The 23,939-nt window shown below is 34.7% G+C and overlaps 1 protein-coding gene across 1 annotated transcript in view; it reads right to left on the reverse strand.

Moving 5' to 3' along the window:
• KIF6 (kinesin family member 6) overlaps positions 1-23,939 on the reverse strand; it is a 161,572-nt gene that overhangs the window by 66,422 nt on the left and 71,211 nt on the right. The window contains exons 12-13 of the mRNA XM_065631980.1: positions 23,660-23,801; positions 21,247-21,459 (exon numbers count right to left, since the gene is read on the reverse strand). Coding sequence (XP_065488052.1) covers positions 21,247-21,459; positions 23,660-23,801 — 355 coding nt within the window. The remainder of the gene's footprint in view (positions 1-21,246; positions 21,460-23,659; positions 23,802-23,939) is intronic.

Below are 23,939 nucleotides of genomic sequence, written 5' to 3' on the forward strand. Positions count from 1 at the left end.
CTTCTGTTTTAGACCTGAATAAAGGCTTTTATGTTAAAAAACTTGTCTGCTTTTTTCAACTAGAACAACATGTTCCAAACAAAATTTGCCTCATTGACATGTTCTGTGCTGTTTTGAGTGATAGAAACGGTATTTAAATTCTCCTTTTCCATTTTCTTTCTCAGTTTCAGAAAAATGACTCTGAATGGCTAGACAAGAATATTTTAAGAGCTCAACCAAATGGTAACATACATCAATGGAGTCATGACAGCTTGGACCAAATGCAAGTGAAGTTTTTTGTTAGGGACATCTGTAGAGATCTGCATGTATTTTTGGTGCCTGCAGAATTGTCTCTACCATCTTGATGGTAACACAAAAAACCACAAAAGAGACATATTTCATTTTCAGAGCAGTTTAGCAGAGAAAAATGACTTGTTATAAACATCAATCTGGTTTTGGAAACTTACTGCACTTTTAATTTCATATTACATTTTAGTTTTATTCTTTATTAAGGTATTGAGGTTTTCTAAGTAGAAGTTTGTATGTACTACAGCTTTGGCAGACAAGGAAAAAGCATCTGTAATGAGTACACTATCAATTAGTAGCAGCTTGGGGCTATCTTAATATTTCAGGCTATAAACTACAGGATTGCAAGAGTCACTTCATGAGAAATTGGTTGTGTTTGGTTTTTTTTTTTCCTCCAGCAGGAACTCTAGCACCAAAAAAAATGGGGTATGTTGAGGGAGAGAGTTGACAGAAGAAACCATGAGAAATACTCTATGGTAAGCTATGTCTTCTCACCAGTCAACCACCTAGATTAATGAATTTTAAAATTTGCTATCTATTTACATTCAAGATGAATGAGCTTTACCAATCCCTTTGCTTATTCCTTTTAATAGCTGACAATAATGACAAATAACATACACATTACATTTTTAAGAAAAAATTATGCAACACATTAATACTATTTACTATTAATCTTCTACGAATAAAACCTTCAGAAACAGTTCTTCAACATAAAGACAAATTTTAACTTGAAAATTCTTAAGATACCATTGAAAATTTACTTAAGTTCATATGGTGTGAGTTGTAGCCATTAGCAATTGTTGAGAAAAGAGAAATCCTGGCTCTATGGAAGTACTGATAAATTAATCAAAATGGAAAATATTTTAAGTAGTAAACATCCTTGTGAAAAAAAAAATTATATAAACAGCAGATGAAATTTTTAGAATACAAAAATGCACCTATATCGAGACCTTTTCCAATGCTGCAAACCTCAAGGGAGGCTGGTGATAAGGAGGCATGTGTTGGATGTAAGTGGGACTGCATGGTAGAGACACAAACTCTAGCTGTATGCTGGTTTTGCCATTCTTCCAGTACAGCTCAGGCTCAAGAAATTCTGAGATAGATCTGTAGCTTTCTTTACATAACAGTTTATAGACAACACTGAAAATTTTCATTTTAAGAAAAATGCAATCAGACTTTACTAATATATCAACCTATGCAGAGAAACAATCATGTATACTGAATGGAAATGCTGCTGTTATCGCCAAAAATATAACGGACAACAAACTCTATGACAGCCAAGCCCTTGTGAGGTGGCTTTTCTTTATGGCAATCAATTAATAAGACATTAATTATTTTTACTAAATATCTACTTACATGCTTCTAAGTTGATAATGTGACAACAAAGTTCCTATCATCTCATGGTATTCACTGATATCCCTCTTTAGTTACTATAGGTATGATGATACTTTCACTCTGACAATTTCATAACAACAGAGATTAAAAATTGTCATTTTCAAGCCACAGGACAACTGCAGAAGGTTAAATATGTGGATGTATTCTTTTGTTAGTGTTGATATATAGTAAGCTGGATACTCAAAATGTGTAATTTCCTGTTTCAGTGCAGTTCAAAAACTGAGTTAATGAAACCCAAACCAACACCTTGTGCAATATTTGCACAGTTTCGAGTGAAGGAGGATGGAAGCAAGGCTGAAGTGTTATCAAGATCAATGAAAGTTAGTATTGCACCACACAATGCTATGTATCAGCTAAAGGCTTCTAAAAAACTTGTGTCTGATAAATTTGGAAATTCCTATGTAAACACAGGATAACATGTAAACATATGATATATTTGGAAATTCCTTTGCATAAACACAAAATGATACAAGCAAAAACCTCATTGCTTATCTCAAGACTAGAAGTAATATGTGGTAACAATTATTGACGAATTTCATTAATATTACAGAAATATTTCTGGAATTCAAGTAAATATCCTTGTTTATTCCTCTTGGCACAGGCGCTCCTCACGGAAGACCAAGACACATTTGAAAAAAACAATTAACAGGATTCTAACACCCCATCTGATTTTAGAAGCAATACTTTAAAATCTCTATGTTTTATATTGAAGATGCAATTTAAACCAGGAATGTTAACTTCCCCAGCTAGTACTACCACTTGATGAGCTTGGAAACTTAAACTCAGCATTGGTGCAAATGCTGTCTGTCATTTTCCCAAACTTCACTGCTATGCATTTTGAAGTGCATTATTACAAACAAAACCAAACCAAATCAAACCCCAACCAACCACCACCACCACCCCCAAAAGATAAAAGAATTTGCATTACATAAAGCAAAAAAACCTCACCTGAAATGAAAGCTTTAATTTCCAACACTATTGCAAAAATATCCACTCAAATATATAGCTATCTCTAGGTTTTAAATTAATAAGACTGAATGTGAGAGCTCCCCACTGCCAGTCATGTCGTCTTCAAATAACAAAAAGTGGATTACTTTTTACTGCATACTGTGTCTAGTCCTTTGCAGGACTCAAAGCATCTTCCCTTCAACCCAGGGATTCACCTGGGCATTCTCCTCTTTGGCCATCCATTTTTGGGGCATTGTATATCCACTCTAGGATGATGAATGAGGAACATCTTTTATGGCTAACTACAGTACTGTTCCCAGAACTGAGAAGGAAGGGGAAAAAAAGAGGAATATATTCATTAAAAATTAATTCCCTCAGGCACACAACATTTTGGAAGCAGCACAGGGATGACACTGGCCATGAAGAGTGCTTATGCTATTGCTGCTGCAAAATGTTGGAGTGAGGGGTTTTTGTTAAATATATCTTAATGCATTTTAATAAAAAACTACCGCTTAATGCTAAGGAACTTTTATATTTTGAGCTTAGAATCAAGAAGCTGTGACCACTATAAAAGTAATTCTGAGCTTCCCCTACTGTACAGTGCCCACTGAAATGATTAACGTACCTCCCTTGAGGGCAGGCCCACTGCAGAGAACGAATTTCTCTGTCTTACCAAAGGGAGAATGATTAGACAGAAACAACTAAGACCTCATAGTTGCTAAATTGGCCAAAAGATCTGTGCTATTCATATTATTTTCTGTCCTCAGAGAAAACATCAGAAATAATAACATCAGGGTTTACAAATATAATTTTGAAACAAAAGTGTACATATTAACTCCAAATTTAATCCCTGAAACCTCACCATGGTAAAATTAATCCAACTTTTTGATGAATTTGCCATCTTAAATTGTCCCTAGAGGCAGGAAGTGCCTTCTACCCTGTAGTTATGGGTTGATGTAGTCTATCCCATTAACAGTAAGTCCTGCTGCCATAACAATAAATATCCACATTCAGTAAAATAATAATTCCTTGTACTTATGTGCAGCTACCATTCCACATGAAATAAAAGTCAGAGAGGAATTTAATACTGCAGTGTGGTAAAATAAATCCTAGGATTTGGCAACATTGATTTATAATAATTCACAGAATGTTTGTCTTCCAGAAATCTATCAGTGCATCTTCAGCAATCTCTTGACCATTTCTCTTTTTGTCTTATTAGAAGATGACTATTTATATAAAAATATTTTGTGTTTTAAATTCCATAAGCCTACAAAAGATCACAGTGGTTACAGATCACTTACTATTAGACGAATATTTACACTACACAATTACAAAGTTTTTTTGCCATCCTCAACACTGATGGTAGAAAGTAAATTAATTTGGAATTTAAATTCCTGATCCTGCAAATAAACATGTGCTGGCATTTTACCCCAAGTATGTTCACAGAAATTAGAAATACAGCTAAGATATGTATATGCACACATGGATAAGCATGGAGATGCAAAATCTTTCTCCCTCCTGACAATGAATAGGTAAAACCCAATATCTCTAATATTAGAAGGCAACCCTAATCTTTTAAAATATCAATTATTTTTATAAAACATGCCTAGAACTTCACAATAACATGCAATATATTTCACATTACTTAAAAATGTTCTCTGCAGAGTCCATTCCTACTAATTTATCCTTAGTTATGCTGACTGTAGTCTCCACAGTACATGAAAAGGAAAACTGTATTCTTATGATGCCTAATACATGTCTAAAAATACATGTTAAAATCAAAAATAATTTTTAAAAGTCAAGTAATCCGAGTTCTTCTGCATCATTATTGTCCCACTGATATTAATGGTAAAACTGCTTACAGAGGCAAGACTCCTCTGTTGTCTCTCTGACTTATAATACAACAGAGGTTTTCTGGTGAAAATTCATTGGTCTCAGTAGCTATGTTAGGGAACTTCACTTAAAAAAAGGATAGTCATGTAAAGTACTTGAGAGAAATTCCATTTCATATTGGCACAATTCACACTGTGAAAAGCTACTTCTTTCATTTCCTTTTTAACCAAAACTTGTAACCAACTGAACTATATGATTAATATGCAGCACAGGATCAAAAGATAATTTTTGCACCGACAACCTCTGTAGCTCTAAATCTGCTTATGTCAAGACATAAAATTAAGAATGGTTTTGCCCCTTGGAAATCTCTTGGAAAAAAGGGACTATCACTAGAATCATAGCATAATTCTTCCTGAATGCCAAGTACACTATGTTTATTTGATGGCTTTAAACTGCTTGTTTTCCTTAAGATCAAAATGGGGCAATATATTATGGAAATTCCTTGTCATATGATCTTACTTCAACATTAAATGTGCTGTATCTTAGAGCCATGAGCTCTTGTATTAGGCTTTAGTTAATTAAATAAACCTGCTGAAAATCAAAAGGATGTTTGCCTGGAACTCTGACATTTTCTTCTACTATTCCCTTATGTATAATTGCTTTAAAGCTCCTGATACAAAACTAAGACATTCTTTTTCTGTTTCCAAACACTAGCCATTCTTCAAAGTGATGTCACTATCTCTCTGTACACTTAAAGATTAAAGGAAATTTCTGAAATATTTAGAATTTGTTATCCTCAGAGGTAAAGGTGGATGTAAATGGCATAAATAGAGTTGATCAAAGTGGGAATGTATTGCAGAAGAAAGGATTCATAATAAAAAATGCAATCATTTAAATACTCAGAACCTTCCCAGCTCACTCTGAGTGCTTTACTCTGCTTTCTTTTACTGAGTAAGTAGAGATGGCTTTACATGAAATATTTGTATACAGCTTACTCTTAGGGTTTACAGTAAATATCAAACATATTATAAATAGAAATGTTCACCCATGCTTGCATAGACTTTTTAAGGAGCAAATGTAACCTGGATTTTCAACAAAGCTTCTCAAACAAATCAGCTATTGATAAGGAGAAGTAATTTCAAGAACAAATGTCTTGCAACATTCATGCTCACTTAAAATGAAGAGTCAAGACTTCCAAGGTTTTATATTGTTTCCTGCATTTAATTCACTATCTTACTTTCACAAACCATTTGATCTGTTCCTCGATGTTAGAAAAAAAATATTTTGCACTAAGAGATGGCCTTTGAACGTGAAATCTCAAAGTGATCGAGAAAGACAGGCCACTCTATTTTAGAGTTGAGAAAATTGGTTCAGAGAGATGAGGTCACTTGTATAATTTCACAAACTTAGTAAATAATATTGACTGACACAAACAACAGATCCCCTGCATCTCAGTCCGGGATCTTATTCAATGCAATGTATTGCCTTTATAATGCAATGGATTGTTTTATTTATAATTTAAATGCACACAACAGTAGAAGCATGCAAACAATAGTGAACGTAAAGGAAAAAAAATGGCAAACAACAAAAATAAATTCCAAGCCAGCTAACCACCTCAGTCAGACAATATACTTTATCACAGGTATTCACTGAAAATCAGAAACATACAAAGGCAAATGTTAACAGAAGCTCATACATTATTCAGGAAAGATTCTTACTAAGAAGAAGTTTCATTTCTTTAGGACTAACAATACTGGCACAAGTAGTCACTGAGTACAACTGCGAACACAACTACTGTTTGAAGTTACTTTGCATAAGTCATGAAAATGTGAACATTACAAAACCAAAAAACCCACATTATTATATAAAGAATGAAATATCGAAAGTATCAAAAAGAAAAAGGGAAAGGCAAACTTCCATCCCCAAACACATTTACAGCAGCTGCCATTTATGACTTAGTAAGCACAGCCTTTGCCATTCGGGAAAGGTATACAAAATAATTCCCTGTCTTTACTTATACTTTAATTACTGCACTGAACTGTTTCCAGAGCATTTTTCCTTGTCTCTTCATCCATTAGAAGAAAAAAATCTACACAAATCAACAGTTATACTAAGTTGTTTTGTATATCATCTATTAGTACCCAACTAAATCTATTATTAAAAGGTATATTCCAATTTCTCTTATCTGTGAACAGTGTAGCATTTTTCTGACACTAAGATTTCTTCTGTCATAAATATTTACTTTTCTCTCTAAACTTTAGCATTTTGCAATATTATTTATAAGAAAACAGTATTTTTTTTCAAGATTCCTATCTGATGCATCACTGCGTGACCCATTGCTACTACATTTTTCAAAGCACCCTATTAGCAATTCTGAAATAGCCCCTCCTTTGCAATAACATTACAAAACCAGAAATTTATACAAACCAGCTTTTGAACTACTGCTTTTCAAGCATCTGAAAAAGATCTATCATTTGTCCCTAAAATTAAGAGCATAGGAAGATGAAAACTATGCTTATATTACAGGCAGCTATCCAGCATTATGAGGAAGGTTGCAGGCACTGTTATTGAAATATTCAGGATAGTAATCTTAAAAGAATAGGAAAAAAAAAAAGAAGGAAAAAAATAAAGCATGATTCAAAACCAGCAAGTTAGACTAGAAGAAGAATTTGCAATAGTATGAAAAATAGCATGTGACCAACCATATTTTTAGCAGGATGTGTTTAATGTTACATCAACTCATGCCTCTTTTTTTGACTGAAAATTATACCTGACAACATCTATTCTCTTTTCTTTTTCCTTTTTTTTCTTTTTTATGGCAGTAAATAGAAACTCTACTAAGCCTCAGGTTGCTGACAGCCCCCTACAACCTATATGGTCATACAACACCATACAATACATTCTCTTGTGTCTCAACTACTTTGTGGCTGCCTTGACAATAGACACCAAATGCTGTCTTTTTGTTTCCAAACATAAAATAGACCAAGACAAAATGGACCTTAGTAAAGACAATAGTTTCAGTAATAATGTACAGTTAAGCTCAACAGATTTTTAATATTACCTTAATTATATAAAGAAACTATCAATTTTTTAAAAATACGATGCTTTTGTGAATACATCTAGATAAAATGGAATTTAATAATTTAGGGAAACTTCTTTTCAGAGGCTTTTAGGGGTGATCTTTCCTCTACCCTTTAACATTCCTTCTTACACTTTCTTTCCTAAAGTCCACATTTTGCAAAAAAGCAGATTCCAGGAAATGAAGTTACTTGTTTGGATACAACTGCCAAAGCCACTTCCTGTACGCACTTCGCAGAAATGCTTCAGTAAAAAAAGCCTTATGACATTTTTCAATCCAAGCAAGATGGGCATTCCATTCAGCCACACAAAAACTCAATTTAGCCCCAGAACTGTATGCCAGTGTTATATATTTGACTGCTCGAAGTATTACAGTCCAGTAATAATAAATTAAATTTTACATCTGTCAGGAAAAATAGCATCAAGCAGGTTCCAAACAACAAAAACACCAAGTACTTCATCAACAAACCTGATATTATTCCATTATTGGTATTTTGCTCTTTTTCCTCTCTTATCCCTGTGCTGTTTCGCACATGAATGCACTGTAAAGAGTAACTTATGAAATATCTGCAAAGACACCATTGATTGAAAGATGGCATAACATAGTCATTGTCATATTTGGCATTGACACTATTTACGCCTCATTCAGTAGCAGAGAGAAAAGGAAAATTTTATGAGAAAGCGTCTATAACAAACACCTGGGCTGCTGTAACAAAAAAGTGTCAAATACATGAAAGTCATCAGACGAGCTGAACAGGCTGTCAATGATTGAATTTTGGTTTTTGGACTTTCTTAACAGGTGTTTCACCAGGTTTTGCCCTGCACAATCTGTATCATGACAAAGGTCTATGACTGTAACAACATAAAGTGATTAAAAGTATCTACAAAGGAAAAAGTAATCTGCTATCAATCTGGTTGCTTTGAGTCTAGACCAACCTGTTTATCTTAAAGAATAAAAAATTTGCCTAATGGATCGCAATTAGCTATGCAACAGTGTAAAATTGTAACTTGTCTTTTTACAGACTCTCTAATTTAATGAAGCTGCATTAAATCTAAAACATGCCCCAGCTCAGGCCCCTGTTGTTGAGCCCTCAGGTCTTTTTAGGGATAACAGCTAAATTAAGGGAGTCAAGCAGTTACTTCCCAGCTACTGGTTTTGTTTTATTGCATATGTCATTTCAAGACACATAGAACTGCCTTTTCTCTCTAGCCATTTTCTATTCAGAAATTCTCTTGGGTTCACATTTTGTTCCCTAGTAACTGAGATCTTGCTTCCCTCCATCCTACAGTCTCTCTTCTTCCTCATCTTGTTCACAGCTTCATCAGGAATATATCTCAAGCCACACACCTCTCTGCCCTTTTCCGCTATATTTATCAAAAGAAACTCCAGTCCATACCTGCCCTTCCTTTTTGACCCTTTCCACACCAATTTTCTCCTCCCATGTTTTGCATAGTCAAGTGTGAGACACCAAAACTATTGTAATATCAATTGCTGTCGCTGTCTATTCCTACTACAGTTTCCTGGCAGCCACAGTATTTTCACAAGACAAAAAATAATACTCAGAAACGCATTTGTTATTTGTAACCAGTCTCCTAATGCATTCCACCAAATGGATAAAACAAATTCCTGACATTTGAATAAAAACCAAAAAGAACCGCAACCAAACAACAACAAAAAACAAAACCAAAAAGACAAAAACCAAAAACCAACCAAACAAAATAGAAATAGAGTTTGAGAGAGAAAATAAAAGGCCTACCATCCTTGTCACTTTTTCCTTTTTTTGAGCTCCCCTCCACTGCTTTAGTGCTTACCACAGAAATTTAAAATCTAGCATTAAAGTTAATTTACTCAAAAGACCAAAACAAGATCCAACTTACCCAACCTTTTTTCACCTAAAAATAAATTAAATGATTTATCATTAAGAACTACAGCTAACAAGTTAACATAATATATTTTAGAAACATATATGTCCTCTCATGGTTGGCAGCCTTCAATCTATTCCTTCCTTCTAAAATCTGGAGAAAAGCAGACTTGGAACAGTGTGGAAAGCCAGTACTAAAAAGCTCTGGGGCACCTCATAAGGAGGCCAATAGAGAAGACACTTCTGAAACAATGGCCTGATCACAGATCTTCCCTTTTGCAATAGATGTAACTTCAAGTAGTATTTCTTAAGGAGGCAGGTCCCAAATGGCTGACATTTCTAGGCCAAGGGCTTAATTTCAGAGATATCTGCAAAGAAGGAATACTGTAGAACTGTGTCATTCGCAGAGACCACTTCTATTTAACAGACAAGCAGAGACTTTTTACATCAGATTAAGTTTCTAAAGAGTTTAAAGTTCTAGCTCTCTACAGAGTACACGGCAGGAGTCAAACCTAGGGCAACAAATGTATGGAGGAGTGTAGCACAATCCTTTATTTGAAAAATGCTTATTTATAGCCTGTACTCAAATGAGCTTGCACTCTAAAAACCTACAAAGTTGTATTACGAACTACAGGCAAGCTGCTTCTTCAGGTGTGCTACTCAAAGCTCTGAGTAGTTCTTCCCATTGTTCTTATAATGCTGCATAACAATTATCTGGATTTAAGTGGGTACGTTAATTCTCATTTAAATCCCAATCTCAAATAAGTGTATGTCAATTTTTTTTATCAAAACCTAACAGGTCATATTCCAATATACAATCCTAGCTGAAATCCATTGCATAAGTATTCAGAAATTTCAGAAACCAATATCAGGGCTTTTTTACTCTGAAAAACACCTTATGTTTTTATATCCAGCTTTATTTAATTTTAAATTCACTCAAAGACATACCTAAGAACAACACGAGAGCAACCTGCAGTGATTCATGAGGGACGTTAGGCATGCGAAAGAGATCCTTTTGATTTAACCTTGCCTCTTAAAAATAAGGCTAAATGCAAGAAAGTTCTAATTCACAAATTGTCAAAACATTAAACGAACATTCAATATGTGATTATGTCCAACTGACTTCATAGAGAAATAACATGCTTATATGTACTTCCTCAGAGACTAAAATAGAATTAGTGGTTTACAGAAGCACTGACAATGAATCCTGCTTGGTCATGCAATGATACAATGAATCTTGTGACTGCCTTGGACCTATTCACTTTCCAAGCACCCATCCTTTTTCTAATTAACATGAGAAATGTCATCAATCAGTATTGACACAAAGCCATGAATAACATCTTAGGGTATGTTCTCTTACTGCCTGTCCTCTGGAAGAAAATACATTGGAAACAAGGACTGGAAAATACATTTATTTTTATTCTTGGGGAAAACAGATAAACAGACACTTTAAATAATAAAAATCTTCTCTTCAAGAAAAGATTTGTAGCACTTTCCCACTTTATCAGTTGGAGACATCCTGGAAAATATTGTATCTTCTGTATTATAAAAGATTAGTTGCACATTGACTTCATTGTTTTAAAGACAGAGATTTGAGAGAGAATTAAAGTTACCACTTCAAATTTTTTTTTATATCTCTTTCATTGACATATTAAATGCATCTAGTTTTATATGCATTTCGTATAATTTGTGTGTGAGTATTTTCTTTTTTTAAATGACCACTGGGTCCTCATAAATGCAAAAGGAAAAAATAAGTCTGAAAATGTAAGCATTGCTGAAAATCTCCAGTTCTTCATTAAAAAATCCAGCAAGAGTCTGCCTTTACTTTAAGGAGGGCACAAATCAGATATATACATACTCTAAAGCATGCCAAGATATCAGTATCCCTTATACGGTGAAAATTTTTAGAGCCAAAGATTTAATAAACTTGAACTACTATTGTGATAAACTAAACTATGTTAGTATGCTCTGTATAGAGACATAAATACAGAGAAACTGGTTTGCCTTCTGTTGAGGAATAAACAACAGAAACGGTGCCTTCCTACAATAGTGTATAAATATATATTATAAATATTAAAGAAGTTAACGTCTCCATTCAGATTTTTGGGAAAGTTTACTGTTAGTTCCAGCATGATAGACTGATGTTTCTCAAGGCTTTTATCTCCAGGTAATATAAAGCCTAAAATGGCAGCAGAAAACAATAGTTACATTGCAATAGGCATAATAAAATAAATTGTAGAAGGTTTCAAACATGGCATCCACTATTAACAGCATCAGATTTTCAGACTACTTTTCTATATTAGTTTTGGCTAAAGCTGAACTTCAGAATATAGTTTTTGAGCTGCTCTTTATTTGAAGGAATGATGGAATTACAATAAACAAAAAATACTGAGATAGTAACAGTGAGCAAGTCCAGCAACATGATGAGGCAGCAGCAGTTCAAGGCCAGGAGTAAACCAAATGGAAAAGGCTTGAGATTATTACACTCAAGACACAATAAAGAGTGAGAATACTGATTACAGAAAATGGTTAACATCATGATAGGAAACTAGAAAAGACAGCAAAAGATGAAATTTAGTTATATTTGAATGCAGGTCTACTAAAAGTATGTTGAAAATCAGGTAGGGGGCTCACACTAGAAGTACAAGTATTTGGCATAGCATCATTAGCAACAACAACAACAAGATCATTCAGCAAATGTTTTGCTCCATAGTAATGAAACGAATCACTTATAGAAATCATATTATCAGGAAAAAATGAAAAAAAAAACCCCAAAACCAAAAAAAACCCCAAACTACTGAGGAGAAAATTAACCATAAGCACTGTAATACACACAAAAGTAGACAGTTCAGAACTTTATGAGTAGCTTCCACTATCCACTGTATCAGAGTCAGATATCAGTGGTTTGAAGAAGAGCTGGAACTCCTGCTAAATGCTTACCAACATTAAATAATTGCTTTAGCCACACCACTTCTGCTTCTGGTCACAGTCACCTACAGCTTCAGTTCTTTGTGTAATCAGTCCAACTTTTGAATTTGCCTTAACTTGTAGAAGTGTTAGACCAGCTTTTCACAGAATCACAGAATGTTAGGGATTGGAAGGGACCTCGAAAGATCATCTAGTCCAATCCCCCTGCCAGAGCAGGAACACCTAGGTGAGGTTACACAGGAAGGCGTCCAGGCGGGTTTTGAATGTCTCCAGAGAAGGAGAATCCACAACCCCCCTGGGCAGCCTGTTCCAGTGTTCCGTCACCCTCACTGAGAAGAAGTTTCTTCTCACATTTAAGTGGAACCTCTTGTGTTCCAGCTTGAACCCATTACCCCTTGTCTTACTGTTGGTTGTCACCGAGAAGAGCCTGGCTCCATCCTCGTGACACCCACCCTTTATATATTTATAAACATTGATGAGGTCACCCCTCAGAATCCTCTTCTCCAAGCTAAAGAGACCCAGCTCCCTCAGCCTTTCCTCAGAAGGGAGATGCTCCACTCCCTTCATCATCTTTGTGGCCCTGCGCTGGACTCTCTCCAGCAGTTCCCTGTCCTTCTTGAACTGAGGGGCCCAGAACTGGACACAATATTCCAGATGAGGTCTCACCAGGGCAGAGTAGAGGGGAAGGAGAACCTCTCTGGACCTACTAACCACCCCCCTTCTAATACACCCCAGGATGCCATTGGCCTTCTTGGCCACAAGGGCACAATGCTGGCTCATGGTCATCCTGCTGTCCAGCAGGACCCCCAGGTCCCTTTCCCCTACACTGCTCTCTAATAGGTCATTCCCCAACCTGTACTGGAACCTGCCTCTAGGAATAAAAAGATTAAAGCCTGTTTTCACTGTAGCTTACAGCAGAGCATCTTGGTCATAGATATGTACAAAAGACCTTTTACCTGACCTAGAAGTAAAAGCTACCAAACTTGCTGCATAACATCATGGAAAACCAAACATCACCTCAGCTCTAATTGTATAGCTTATCTCCAATAATTTGTTTACTCTTTTCTTTCACATGAAAGACAATAATGGTCCAAATTTTCTCAAATTAACATAAATACTACGTAACTTCCTGCTAACATTATTATGCTTTTAAAAGTGTTTTTCTGAGCTTACAACAGAGGTTGAAAATGAACAAAACAAAGGCACAGTTATTAAATAGATGCTCCAGAGTTAAAACTGTAAGAGACAAAAAGATGATGTATCAGAGATAAGTGAACTGTACAATGTTTGCTTTTTTCAGGAAAAGCATCCAAAACTTGGGAGCCCATTCTTGCTGAGATGAAAAGTCATAGCTCCAACAACTTCAATGAAAAAATCGTACAATAGCAGAAGCACCAAATTGGCCTGAAACACTTGTATGAAACTTATCTTAACCTGTTAAATGTATTGCAAATATGAAGAAAAAGTAGGGTTTTATGGGATATTTCCAATAATTTCTGGTTTGGTTTTATATCGAAATATGTTGAGACTAGTGTCTCAAGACAATATCTGCTTCTGTTAGGAACAGGATGTGAAAAGGCATCTTTTAGATTAAATATACAAACAAAAGTGAAACACAACTTTTTAGACTATCTTAATATTTAGCAGAATTAGCAGTATCTGCACAGAAATATCTATAGATTAAGTTAATTGGAAGAGCTTCTAGTATTTTGTATTATCCATATGCACATATAACGTGTGTGTAGTGGCTCTCTTTAAAAGGCACCATAATGTCTTGGGACTGATGTTCATAACAGTAACTATATGGAAGAAGTTTCACAGATGCATTTGCCAAACCTGACAGTCAATATATAAAGGAATTCAATCACCCTTCAAGTATGCAGAAACTTTCAGCCGCATGTTTTGCCTCTAAAATATCAAGAGTTGAAGAGCTTCAGTCACAAAAACTGAAAACATCTTTAAGGAGTTAGTCTGAAGGATCCCATAGCATTTTTAGACAGCCAAATATGGCTAATGATTCAGGAAGCCAAAAAAATTCGAAATAGTAGAGAACTTCCAGGGAACACTAGGTTACATTTCAGCAGACTAATCTGGATAAGAGAACAGTAAACTAGCATAAAAATACTGGAAAGTTACCCATCTAAACAGACTCAAGATGAAGGCAGTAAAAACTGCCAAAAGCATCTTTAACAAGCTTCTAAACATACGTTCCACATCAGAAGAGATTCCCAGCTGAGAAGAGGAAGGGAAGACATGATGGGCATCTTAGAAAATACAGAAAACTTTTGTAAAACTAAATAAACGTGGGGAAAGAAAAAGCCGTTGATGGTCATATAAGCAGGAAGTGCTTTTACATAACAGCATTTTCAATATATTAAGATAATTAAGTTTCAGTGTCTCTGAAAAATAAAGGAAAGTACTGCAATGATCCACTCCCCACTCTTGTTAAATCCTTACAACTTAAAAAATCTGCCTTTGATGTTGCAAATGGAGACCTAGCCTCCAAAAACCAAAATCTGGGCTTCATCTCCTAAAAATAACTCTATGTTCATATTTATAAACACTTAGTTAAGATGGCAAAAATCCTAACACACAGGGATTTATCACGAAATACCAATTGTAAGAGCTCACTTAACTTTAAATCTTACAACATATTTATATTTCTTCATAACAAAGAATAGTCATCTGTTGTTGCTTACCTAGATGTCTCTATAGAGCCTCAAGCTTCTTAACGCATTCGTTTTTTACTGCTCACTAATCTCAGCGAGTTGAATTCAAAGTCCTCACTCAAGCAAGAATCACAGTGGACTCACTGTGAATACTGACAAAATAAAGCTCTTGGAAGCAGTTCAGTTACAAGAATAGATTTTGAAAAACAAAACAAAACCAAACAAAAAAAAAATTAATCATCTCATAAATTAATGGAGTTAGTTTTCTTAGTACTTATTGCAATCAATGTACTTTTAAAGAGAGTAATTCTATTCTAGAAACAACTTCTCTGAATTTTAATTTTTACTTTTTGTTCATTTCACAAGATTAAAAAGGGAAATAAAAATGTGATATTCAAGACAGTCAGAGATACCAAAATGTACAAAAGCATACGATAAATTCAAAAACTCCTACAATTACATGCTACAAAATCTCCCTGAAGATAGACATGTGTTCATCTTTATTACATGAATTGGAGCCTTAGCAATACATGTTTTATCTGGTGACTTGAAATACCAGAAAACAACTTCATTAAACTTATCACAAGTAAAGCCACATAAAATTGTTCAAAAGCATATGCTGATGGTTAACATTTGCTGAATTTATTTTGAAGGTGTTTTAAAATACCTAAATCTTAAGCAGTGAAGTCCAATACTTCCTGCTTGGTCCTTAAACTTGGAAACCGTGAAAAATGTATTGTAGCAAATAATCGCTCTACGTTATAGAAAACATCTAATACTTAAGAAATTAGCAACACGTCTCTTCAAATATTATTTACAAAAGTTTAGCAGTAGCAATGAAATATTCACTACATCTTACTACTAGCTGGTAGAAGTTCAGCTGGAGAGCAAATGGAATATATACTTTTTCCTGGACCCATAACAGAAAAACGCAGCACATACTTTCTTTTCTGACTGATGAGAAAGATCAACAGTAAGTCTGAACAACACCCTAAATGCATCAGTGAGCTCTTTTGCTGACCAAATAGTAATAAAATGGGTACATTTGTTTGTTGACAAAAGATCTGTCATGAGCCTAGTGCCAAGAGTCTGTCCCCAAATATCCCAAAGCACTACCAGGCACAAAAAATACTCCAAGAAACATATAGGTTTACTAAGCACTTCATTTTTCTGGGGGCTTGAGACCTGCCTTTTTCTGAACTGAAGAACACAGAAGAGATTCTGATGGAAAACCTCAGTCAATCCTTTCCATTAGGGAACTTTCTGTGGGTTTTCCAACAATAGAAGGAAGCTTTTCCCTCAAATTATTACACAAATATATAAAATAGCCAAGATAAATATTTTGAGGAGTGTTAATACAAGATGAAAATATTTAGCTTGCAGAACTGAGCAGTTGGTGTGTTATCATCACTACTTCCCAGCTATTCATAATCACCATCTGTTTATAGAGACCATCTCTCACCTTTCATTTTAAAGTCAATTAGTCAGCCCTTCGGTAGAAATGCTCTTTTTTGCACATGTTTGCCTAGTGCCTAGCAAAAAGTGATTCTTAAACCCTGAATGGGATACATAGAAGGTATGTTCTTTACCAAACTCCAAAAAAAATCGCACAACTTGTCAGTGAAAGATAAAGGAAATGGCTAAAAATGGTCAAAACACGACCCTAATAAAATCTTCTGAGAGAGTAAAATAATCCTTCTCTAGCCCATCAGAACATACAACTATTGGAAGCTTGGATTTATTGTGTTCTTTGAATGTCACAATATTCACACTGTTTTCTGGTAACCGAACTGTTTATATTTCAGGAGAAAAACAAATCCAGGAGGAGGAAGAATGGTATCATATGTGTCTTACACTGACAGAATTATGCTAGAAGCAAGCAGCAGAGACCTATTTCAAAATAAGATTTATCTCTACAGAAGAAGTGATATAATATGCTAAAGGTAAAACACAACAAAATGTTTATCACTCCAGGGAAATGTATGAAGGAGTCTGATTTTTTTCTTGTTTAGACAGGTTCATTCATACTTCAATTTATCCTGAAATGACTAATTTGTGATAGTTGACTCCATCTCCTGAGAAAGATTATACGTAATTTCACATTTGAATTTAAACTTCACATACTTTATCTCTACTAGATATAAATTATGAATAAAACCAAAGCTGTAGTAGAGACTTTATTATGAACTAAATTATTGTATTAAAATTTTTTGAAGCATTTGTAAAGCTCAGATTATTATACCAGTAATTTATCTTTTCTGGAATGCTCATCTGAAATGTAAACTAAATTCACAGCCAGAGATTTACATCTGTTTCAGATTTATGCTATGATGCAATAAATAACAGCAGCTACTGAGTATGTTAGAGTGTTTTGCTCACACTTACTCATGTAGTTATGGACTTATAATTTAGAGTGTTCTGTAATTAAGATGGGTATTGAAAAGTAATTTCTCACTTTTCATGGTATAACACTTGAACTGAATGCTTCAGGTAGTTCTGAAAATTTACTATGAAGCAGATCACATTTTCCAAAATAGCTTCTGCCTCTATATCTTTTAAAACACACTCTTCCAGAATCTAATGGTTCAAATATTTAATTTCATCTTTTAAGGTACATGATTCAGTATTTATAACTTTGGGGGTTGACAATATAAGTTTCTGGAATGACTTTAATAGCTATATTAATTCAAGTTTGCAAGACAACATTAGAAGAAACAGGTATGAGTTATGACAAGGTCTATGGGAATTCGTAACTCCTGTGAATGACATTTCATCCTTTTGTTATGGTCCCTATCAAACTTCTTTCCCATTATTTCACAAACCTTCCCAGTCAGTTGACAACTTCATCACTGCAGTAGGCCTGTAACTGTCAAAAACTTACAATCATGAGAAAGCTTTTCAAATCCATAAAGAAATCTGATGGTTAAAAAGAAAACCTTAAGTAAGAACATATATTTGGTGGATACCAGATTATTAAAATTACATATTTGCAAATAACTTATTTTGCTGCGTAAGTTGACCACTATGCTTTTCACCAGATGGTGTTCTTTCAAGATATTTTTCTTCATTCTTGAGTAGAACAAATGAGATTAATAAAGTCTGAAGCACATAAATATGCCGAGGGTTGAGTCCAATAGGAAAGAGAGCTGTATCCTAGACATTAGCAGACAGAGCTAAGAGTTTTTGGCTGCCATGGAATGTACCAATGTATCTTTTCACCGTCACAGCTTTAAACAGAAAACCAGTAATAACCACTTGAGGTTTTACGGTACTTTGCAGCTAAGCATCTCAAAACAATAACTCGCCTAACAAGAAAGTAGAATGTATGATTATAGACTTTTCTTCATGTGATATTGTTCTGCATTGTTTGTGGGGCTTTTTTGTTTTGTTTTGTGTTTTTGTTGTTGTTTGTTGGTTTTCTGTTTTTGTTTTTCTCCTCGAGCCCTCTGGCCTTAACTCTTAATGCATGCTCTTAAATACTTGTTTTATTTTTCCAAAATTTTGGGTCATTATCCATTCTGGTGTTTTGTATATTCTTTTAAAATCTCACATTTGAGATTTTAAAATGGTATTTAATTTTGAAGACCATAGAAACATTCTAATACTTCTGAAAAAATTATTAAAGTTTCATTAACATTTTTCTCCTGTAGCAAAACTTTACATCTGCTATGATGGCTTTATGTAAACTGTGAGACACAGTGAGACCTTTTTCAGCATTTCCAATGAGTTGTCTGCATGTGTTTACAAGTGTTATATAGTGAATGTTTCCCAAACATGTCTCTTGGTACCACAGAGAATCAAACTGTGAAAACCCTACAAGTTGATTTGAAAAATATATACTCTCCAGCCTACAAGAACTTTTTAATATAAATGTTAGTTACGATATGAAGATAAATATTGAAGCTTTTTACTTTCAGAACTTCCAGAAGCAAACAAACAAACAAACAAGATAAAAATAAAGTTATTTATATAATATATTAAGGAGAAAATACTGCCACTTTTAGAGACACAAATGCATGGAAGAGCCTGGACACTCAGTTATGTTCTTGCAAAGACAATTGGTCTCCCAAAGTTGGATTGAAGTCACACTGGGAAGGTTGTAGATGCTGTATTATTATTGGTGTTTCGACTATTTTACATAGAATCATAGAATGTCCTGAGTTGGAAGGGACACACAAGGATCATGAAGTCCAACTCCTGTCCCTGCACAGGACAACCCCACAGTTCACACCATGTGTCTGAGGGCATTGTCCAGTCTCTTCTTGAACACTGTCAGGCTTGGGGCTGTGACACCTCCCTGGGGAGCCTGTTCCAGTGCTCCACCACCCTCTGGGGGAAGAATCTTTTCCTGATGTCCAGCCTAAACCTCCCCTGGCACATCTTCCTGCCATTCCCTTGGGTTCTGACATTGGTCGCCAAAGAGAAGAGATTGGCACCTATTCTGAATATTCCCTGAGCAAAATAACGCAAGCATTTTGAGAATAGTGTTATATGGCATTATCATTATAACAGATTTACATTACAAAAATTATAAGTCCAAACACTGCCAACATCACTGGACTAGACTTGTAGCAGAATGTCCAGCCACTCTAAAGGAATGCAGACATGTAGGACAACCTAAAATAATCTCAAAATGACTTTTTATTTATCTGTAGCCCTCAAACAACATGACTGAAAAGTTTAAAAATAAATTAAGTGAACCTAAGGGAGGAATTTCATGTTCATATATAGCATCTTGGTTATTGAGGACTTAACCATTTTCATGTCCACATAGATGCAGAACAACAAAACCTGACCCAAAACTGATGGAAAAGAGGACTATAAAGAAGGGATTAGGTTTCTGGCTACTTTCAGAATGAGAAAAATCATATAATGTGCAATTTAATAATATAAGTAGTATCATCATCTAATAATTTAAAAAAAAAGAAAATTCTCAAAAACCTACTACCTTCTCATTCCAGACACATGTCCATTTAAAACTCATTATCTGAATAGGATGGGAATCAGTTACATTTATTTTACTTATTGATTAACCAAAGACAATACTTCACCATTGTGGCAAGATTCCCTGTGCCAACCATCTGTCCCCAATAATTATTTTTTCACTGAGCAGTATTTGATACGCTTACGTACTAAATTTTACAAAACAAACAGCTCAATTAGAATAAAGCATGAATAACTATACACTGCCTTTACTATAAGGGATTGAAACCTTTTATCACCTACCTACAGACAACCAGTACTCATCTGCTGACAAAGGCACATCACGTGGTAAAACATTGTTGAGTGTGTTAGCGATCCTAAATGAATGCATTATTTATTAATTCTGCTCTAACTTGTTTGCAAAGTATGTGAATTATTAAGAACTTGAGAAAAAATAAAATTTGTATTTTTCTAAATACGTCAGCATAAGAATTTTTACTTTGTTCACACTTGCTAAAGTCTTGTTCCAGAAGGGTACCACTTCACTAAAGCTACACACACGCACAAAAATGGAGCTATTTGTCGTTTCCGGAACTAAGGTCTCAGGTCACTTAATCACATTGATTTTTTTAAACAAAAGAAATAACCACCATGGTTTATTAAAAACACTAAAGAAAGCCCAGATATCTAAAGTGTGTAATAGGAAAAAAAAATCTTAAAGATAAACACAAAAAGTTTTGTGTTTACAGTCTGATTACAGAGCTAGAAGCATAAGTAACAAAATTTCATTTTATTCAAATATAAGATTTCTCTCTTAGGCTGGAAGATGAAGGAAAAGGGGTGGGGAGGGGGAGGAGAGGAGGGAGGAAGTGTTTATTGGTTTTCAAGGATAATGTACAATAAATAATGCCCGCACAAAAATTATCTTGGTATCTTGAGTTCCAGTTAAGACTTTTTTTTTTTAAAAAAGTAAATATTTTCAAATATTCCAGGGGAAATATGTTATTTCCTAGTATTTTTTAATGAATTATGCTTAAAGAAAAAAAACATTTTCTGAGAATTCACTTGAAGATTCAAGGGCATGTAACTGAACTTATATTGTGGTTTCATAGGACTGTTCAACAGAATATTCCCATCAGTTTGTAAAAGACATCGGCACCTTGAGAGGGTTATAAATTTAAATCCCTGAATTTGTGGGTACAATATAAACACAATACGGCTGATATTGAAAGTAAAACTTCCCTGTTCTGGTAGACATTTGAATTATATACTGTAAATCATATTGTAATAATCCAGTAACTGTTCACTTAATTAATTACACAAACCTGTTTGTCTGGAAAGAAAAGGTAGTCTGTGAACTGAAGAGCTGAAATCTTTTGCCTCTTTCAGACTAAAAGAGCTAGCTGGGCTCTGACCTTCTTCCAAGTTTACACAAAGAGACTGCTCCAAGACTGTAGAACCAGCAGAGGCAGAATTAAGCTGGAAAAGAGCCTCTTGTGCTCTCTTTTTCTCTTTTTTTAGCATATTTACCAGAATATCTTCAAGATAAGTTAAGGAAATCATTAAGGACCTCTTTTTTTTATAAAGCAACAATCATCTTTGTTTATCCCTAAGTCTTTTGGTTTTAAGTGGAAAAATTCACATTATGGAAGACTATATGTGAATGTGAATTTGGAGTTGGGCATATTCTTTCTAATTATAGTCATCCACCTTGGTCTGTCAAAACGGCAGGTTCATTTTTACTAAACAGTAACAAATTCACACATTGACCACAATTGTCAGTCCCATTCAGTTGATGCATGATAAAAGCAGATTTACAGACAAACAGGAATGAAATCTCTGGTATCTTATTGCTATTGGGTGACACTCACAGTTTGGTATGGTTTTGGCTTTGTGGGTTTTTTGTTTGGTTGGTTGGGTTTTGTTTTGGTTTTGGTTTGGTTTTTGTTGTTGTTTGTTTGTTTGTTTTTTATTTCTACAATAAAAAAATTCAAAATGAAAGAAAAAAACTCTTTAACTTACAACTAGCCTGTCAAGTGCTTCACATCTGTAAGCTTTTCACAATAAGGTTTACTAAAATGCAGAACAGGTCCTTAGGAAATTTCTTCCAATAACGCCGTATTTATTGGAAGCATATTTGGTATAAATACATTTTGCCTAACAGCTTATAGAGGACTTACAATGAAAATCTTACGTGCATTCAGGCAAATCCACAGAAGTCCCTGTGATATGTTTTTTAATATGCTATCCATTTTAATCCTAATTAATCTTCTAAATGAAAAGCAGAAAATCTAAGTAGTCTTTGTGGAATATTATTAACTGGAGTAGGTAGTAATAATAAAGCACTTCACAATTCCATTTTTATGACAGGTCCTTGCTACCATACGCAAGAAGGATGTCATAGTTTATTCGCTAAACAGCTTCCATACTTTCCACTGCTTCATCACATTAAACACATTAATAGCTTTCTAATGATGATGTACAGTCGCTTAGCAGCTGCAGACTCTGTAAATCAGTTTTGTGTTCCAAGTTTTAATTTTTCTGTTCTTCTTATATAACTCTAGCATGGATTTACACAAGTTTCTTCCTCGTACTTCTGCAAACAAAGCTGTATATATCAAGCACAAGCGCATTTGATAGAGATGTTTTGCTTTTTTTCATTGTCAATATGAATTATTTCAGGAAGAAATGTTTCTGGGAATCAAGACCTTAAAATTGACATGAAAACTGAAGAACAATATTATATAATATCATTACTAAGAAAAATATTATAGCTAAATTTATTTGAAAGTGAACCTTGGAAAATAAACATCTCATCTGTGATAGAGCAGAAAAAGAAGCTTTCCTGCCACCTCAATTTAGACTGGTACCATGTTACACCTTGATGTAAAATGCTATTCTCATTTGATATATAAAACTGATCTGGAATTATTGAGCACAGAGAATCCAACTGAATTTGGTTTTTACTAATATCCGTTATACAATCGCTGTAACCTATAACTACAAGCCTAAACAAACCAAATTTTTCAGTTCTCTTCCATATTCAAATTTTACCCACCAAGTAGCCACAAAGTTGGGGACACAGGGATGCTGGGGTCTGCTTACAGTTCTGCCAACCTGTGAAAAATAACTCCCTCCCATTGTGCAACAGTGCAGCTACTCACATGTTTCCTGTGAGGTAGTAACATGGACAAAGCCTGTCTGAGCAGTTTAGTACTTTTATATGCAAAAATCTTTAGCTTTAATTTAAATTTTAAAGTTGCAGGTAAAGAGTACAAGTTTTATATTTATTCTAAAGGCAAATAGCCCAATCGTCCCCAGAGTAGCACTTCATTTGGCTAAAAAGAGCACTTACAGGAAATTGTATCCTTTCTAAGGTAACAAATGAGTCTTTATATAGCATCAGAGTTTTGCATTCTAAAAAAAGGTTTAATTTGCTTGAGGAGAGTGTTTTAGGTGTGGCCTGATCTATGGTATTTGGATCTTGCCCGGACTGTTCTAAAGCTAAGTGGTGCTTGGATCCAGGATGTTGGTTTGGGTCACAACTGAAACAGAAGCAGGTGCAAAGCAGGAGTCCTGCCACAAAGAAGTTGGGAACTGAGTAATTGCTTCAACACAGTGGGGTCAGTAGAGAGAATTTCCTTCCATATAGCTAATGCCTATCTCAACACACACACAAAACCCATTGTAGCCAATTCACCTGAAACCCAAATATTATTTTTTTCTCACAAAGGATACTGATTTCATTGTCTCTTTGCTGCAGAAGTTCTTTCAGTTTTTTCAGTTCTTCTTCTCCTACTTCTTTGTTAGTGTCTTTTTCTTCAGAGTTGTGTTGCAAGAGCAGTTTTTTATCAGAAATCTTTGAATCATTCATTAGCTGCTATTAGGAGAAACAAACAAACAAAAAAGCATACTCTCTTAATTTCGCCTCCAGCTATGTATTTATTCTACTCTGAGACTGTCTAGCTATGGTAGAAAAGGCAAAGCCTTTCTAAACTCTTGACAGAACAAAATCATG

Source organism: Caloenas nicobarica, chromosome 3, assembly GCF_036013445.1.
Source record: "Caloenas nicobarica isolate bCalNic1 chromosome 3, bCalNic1.hap1, whole genome shotgun sequence".
Taxonomy (NCBI): domain Eukaryota; kingdom Metazoa; phylum Chordata; class Aves; order Columbiformes; family Columbidae; genus Caloenas; species Caloenas nicobarica.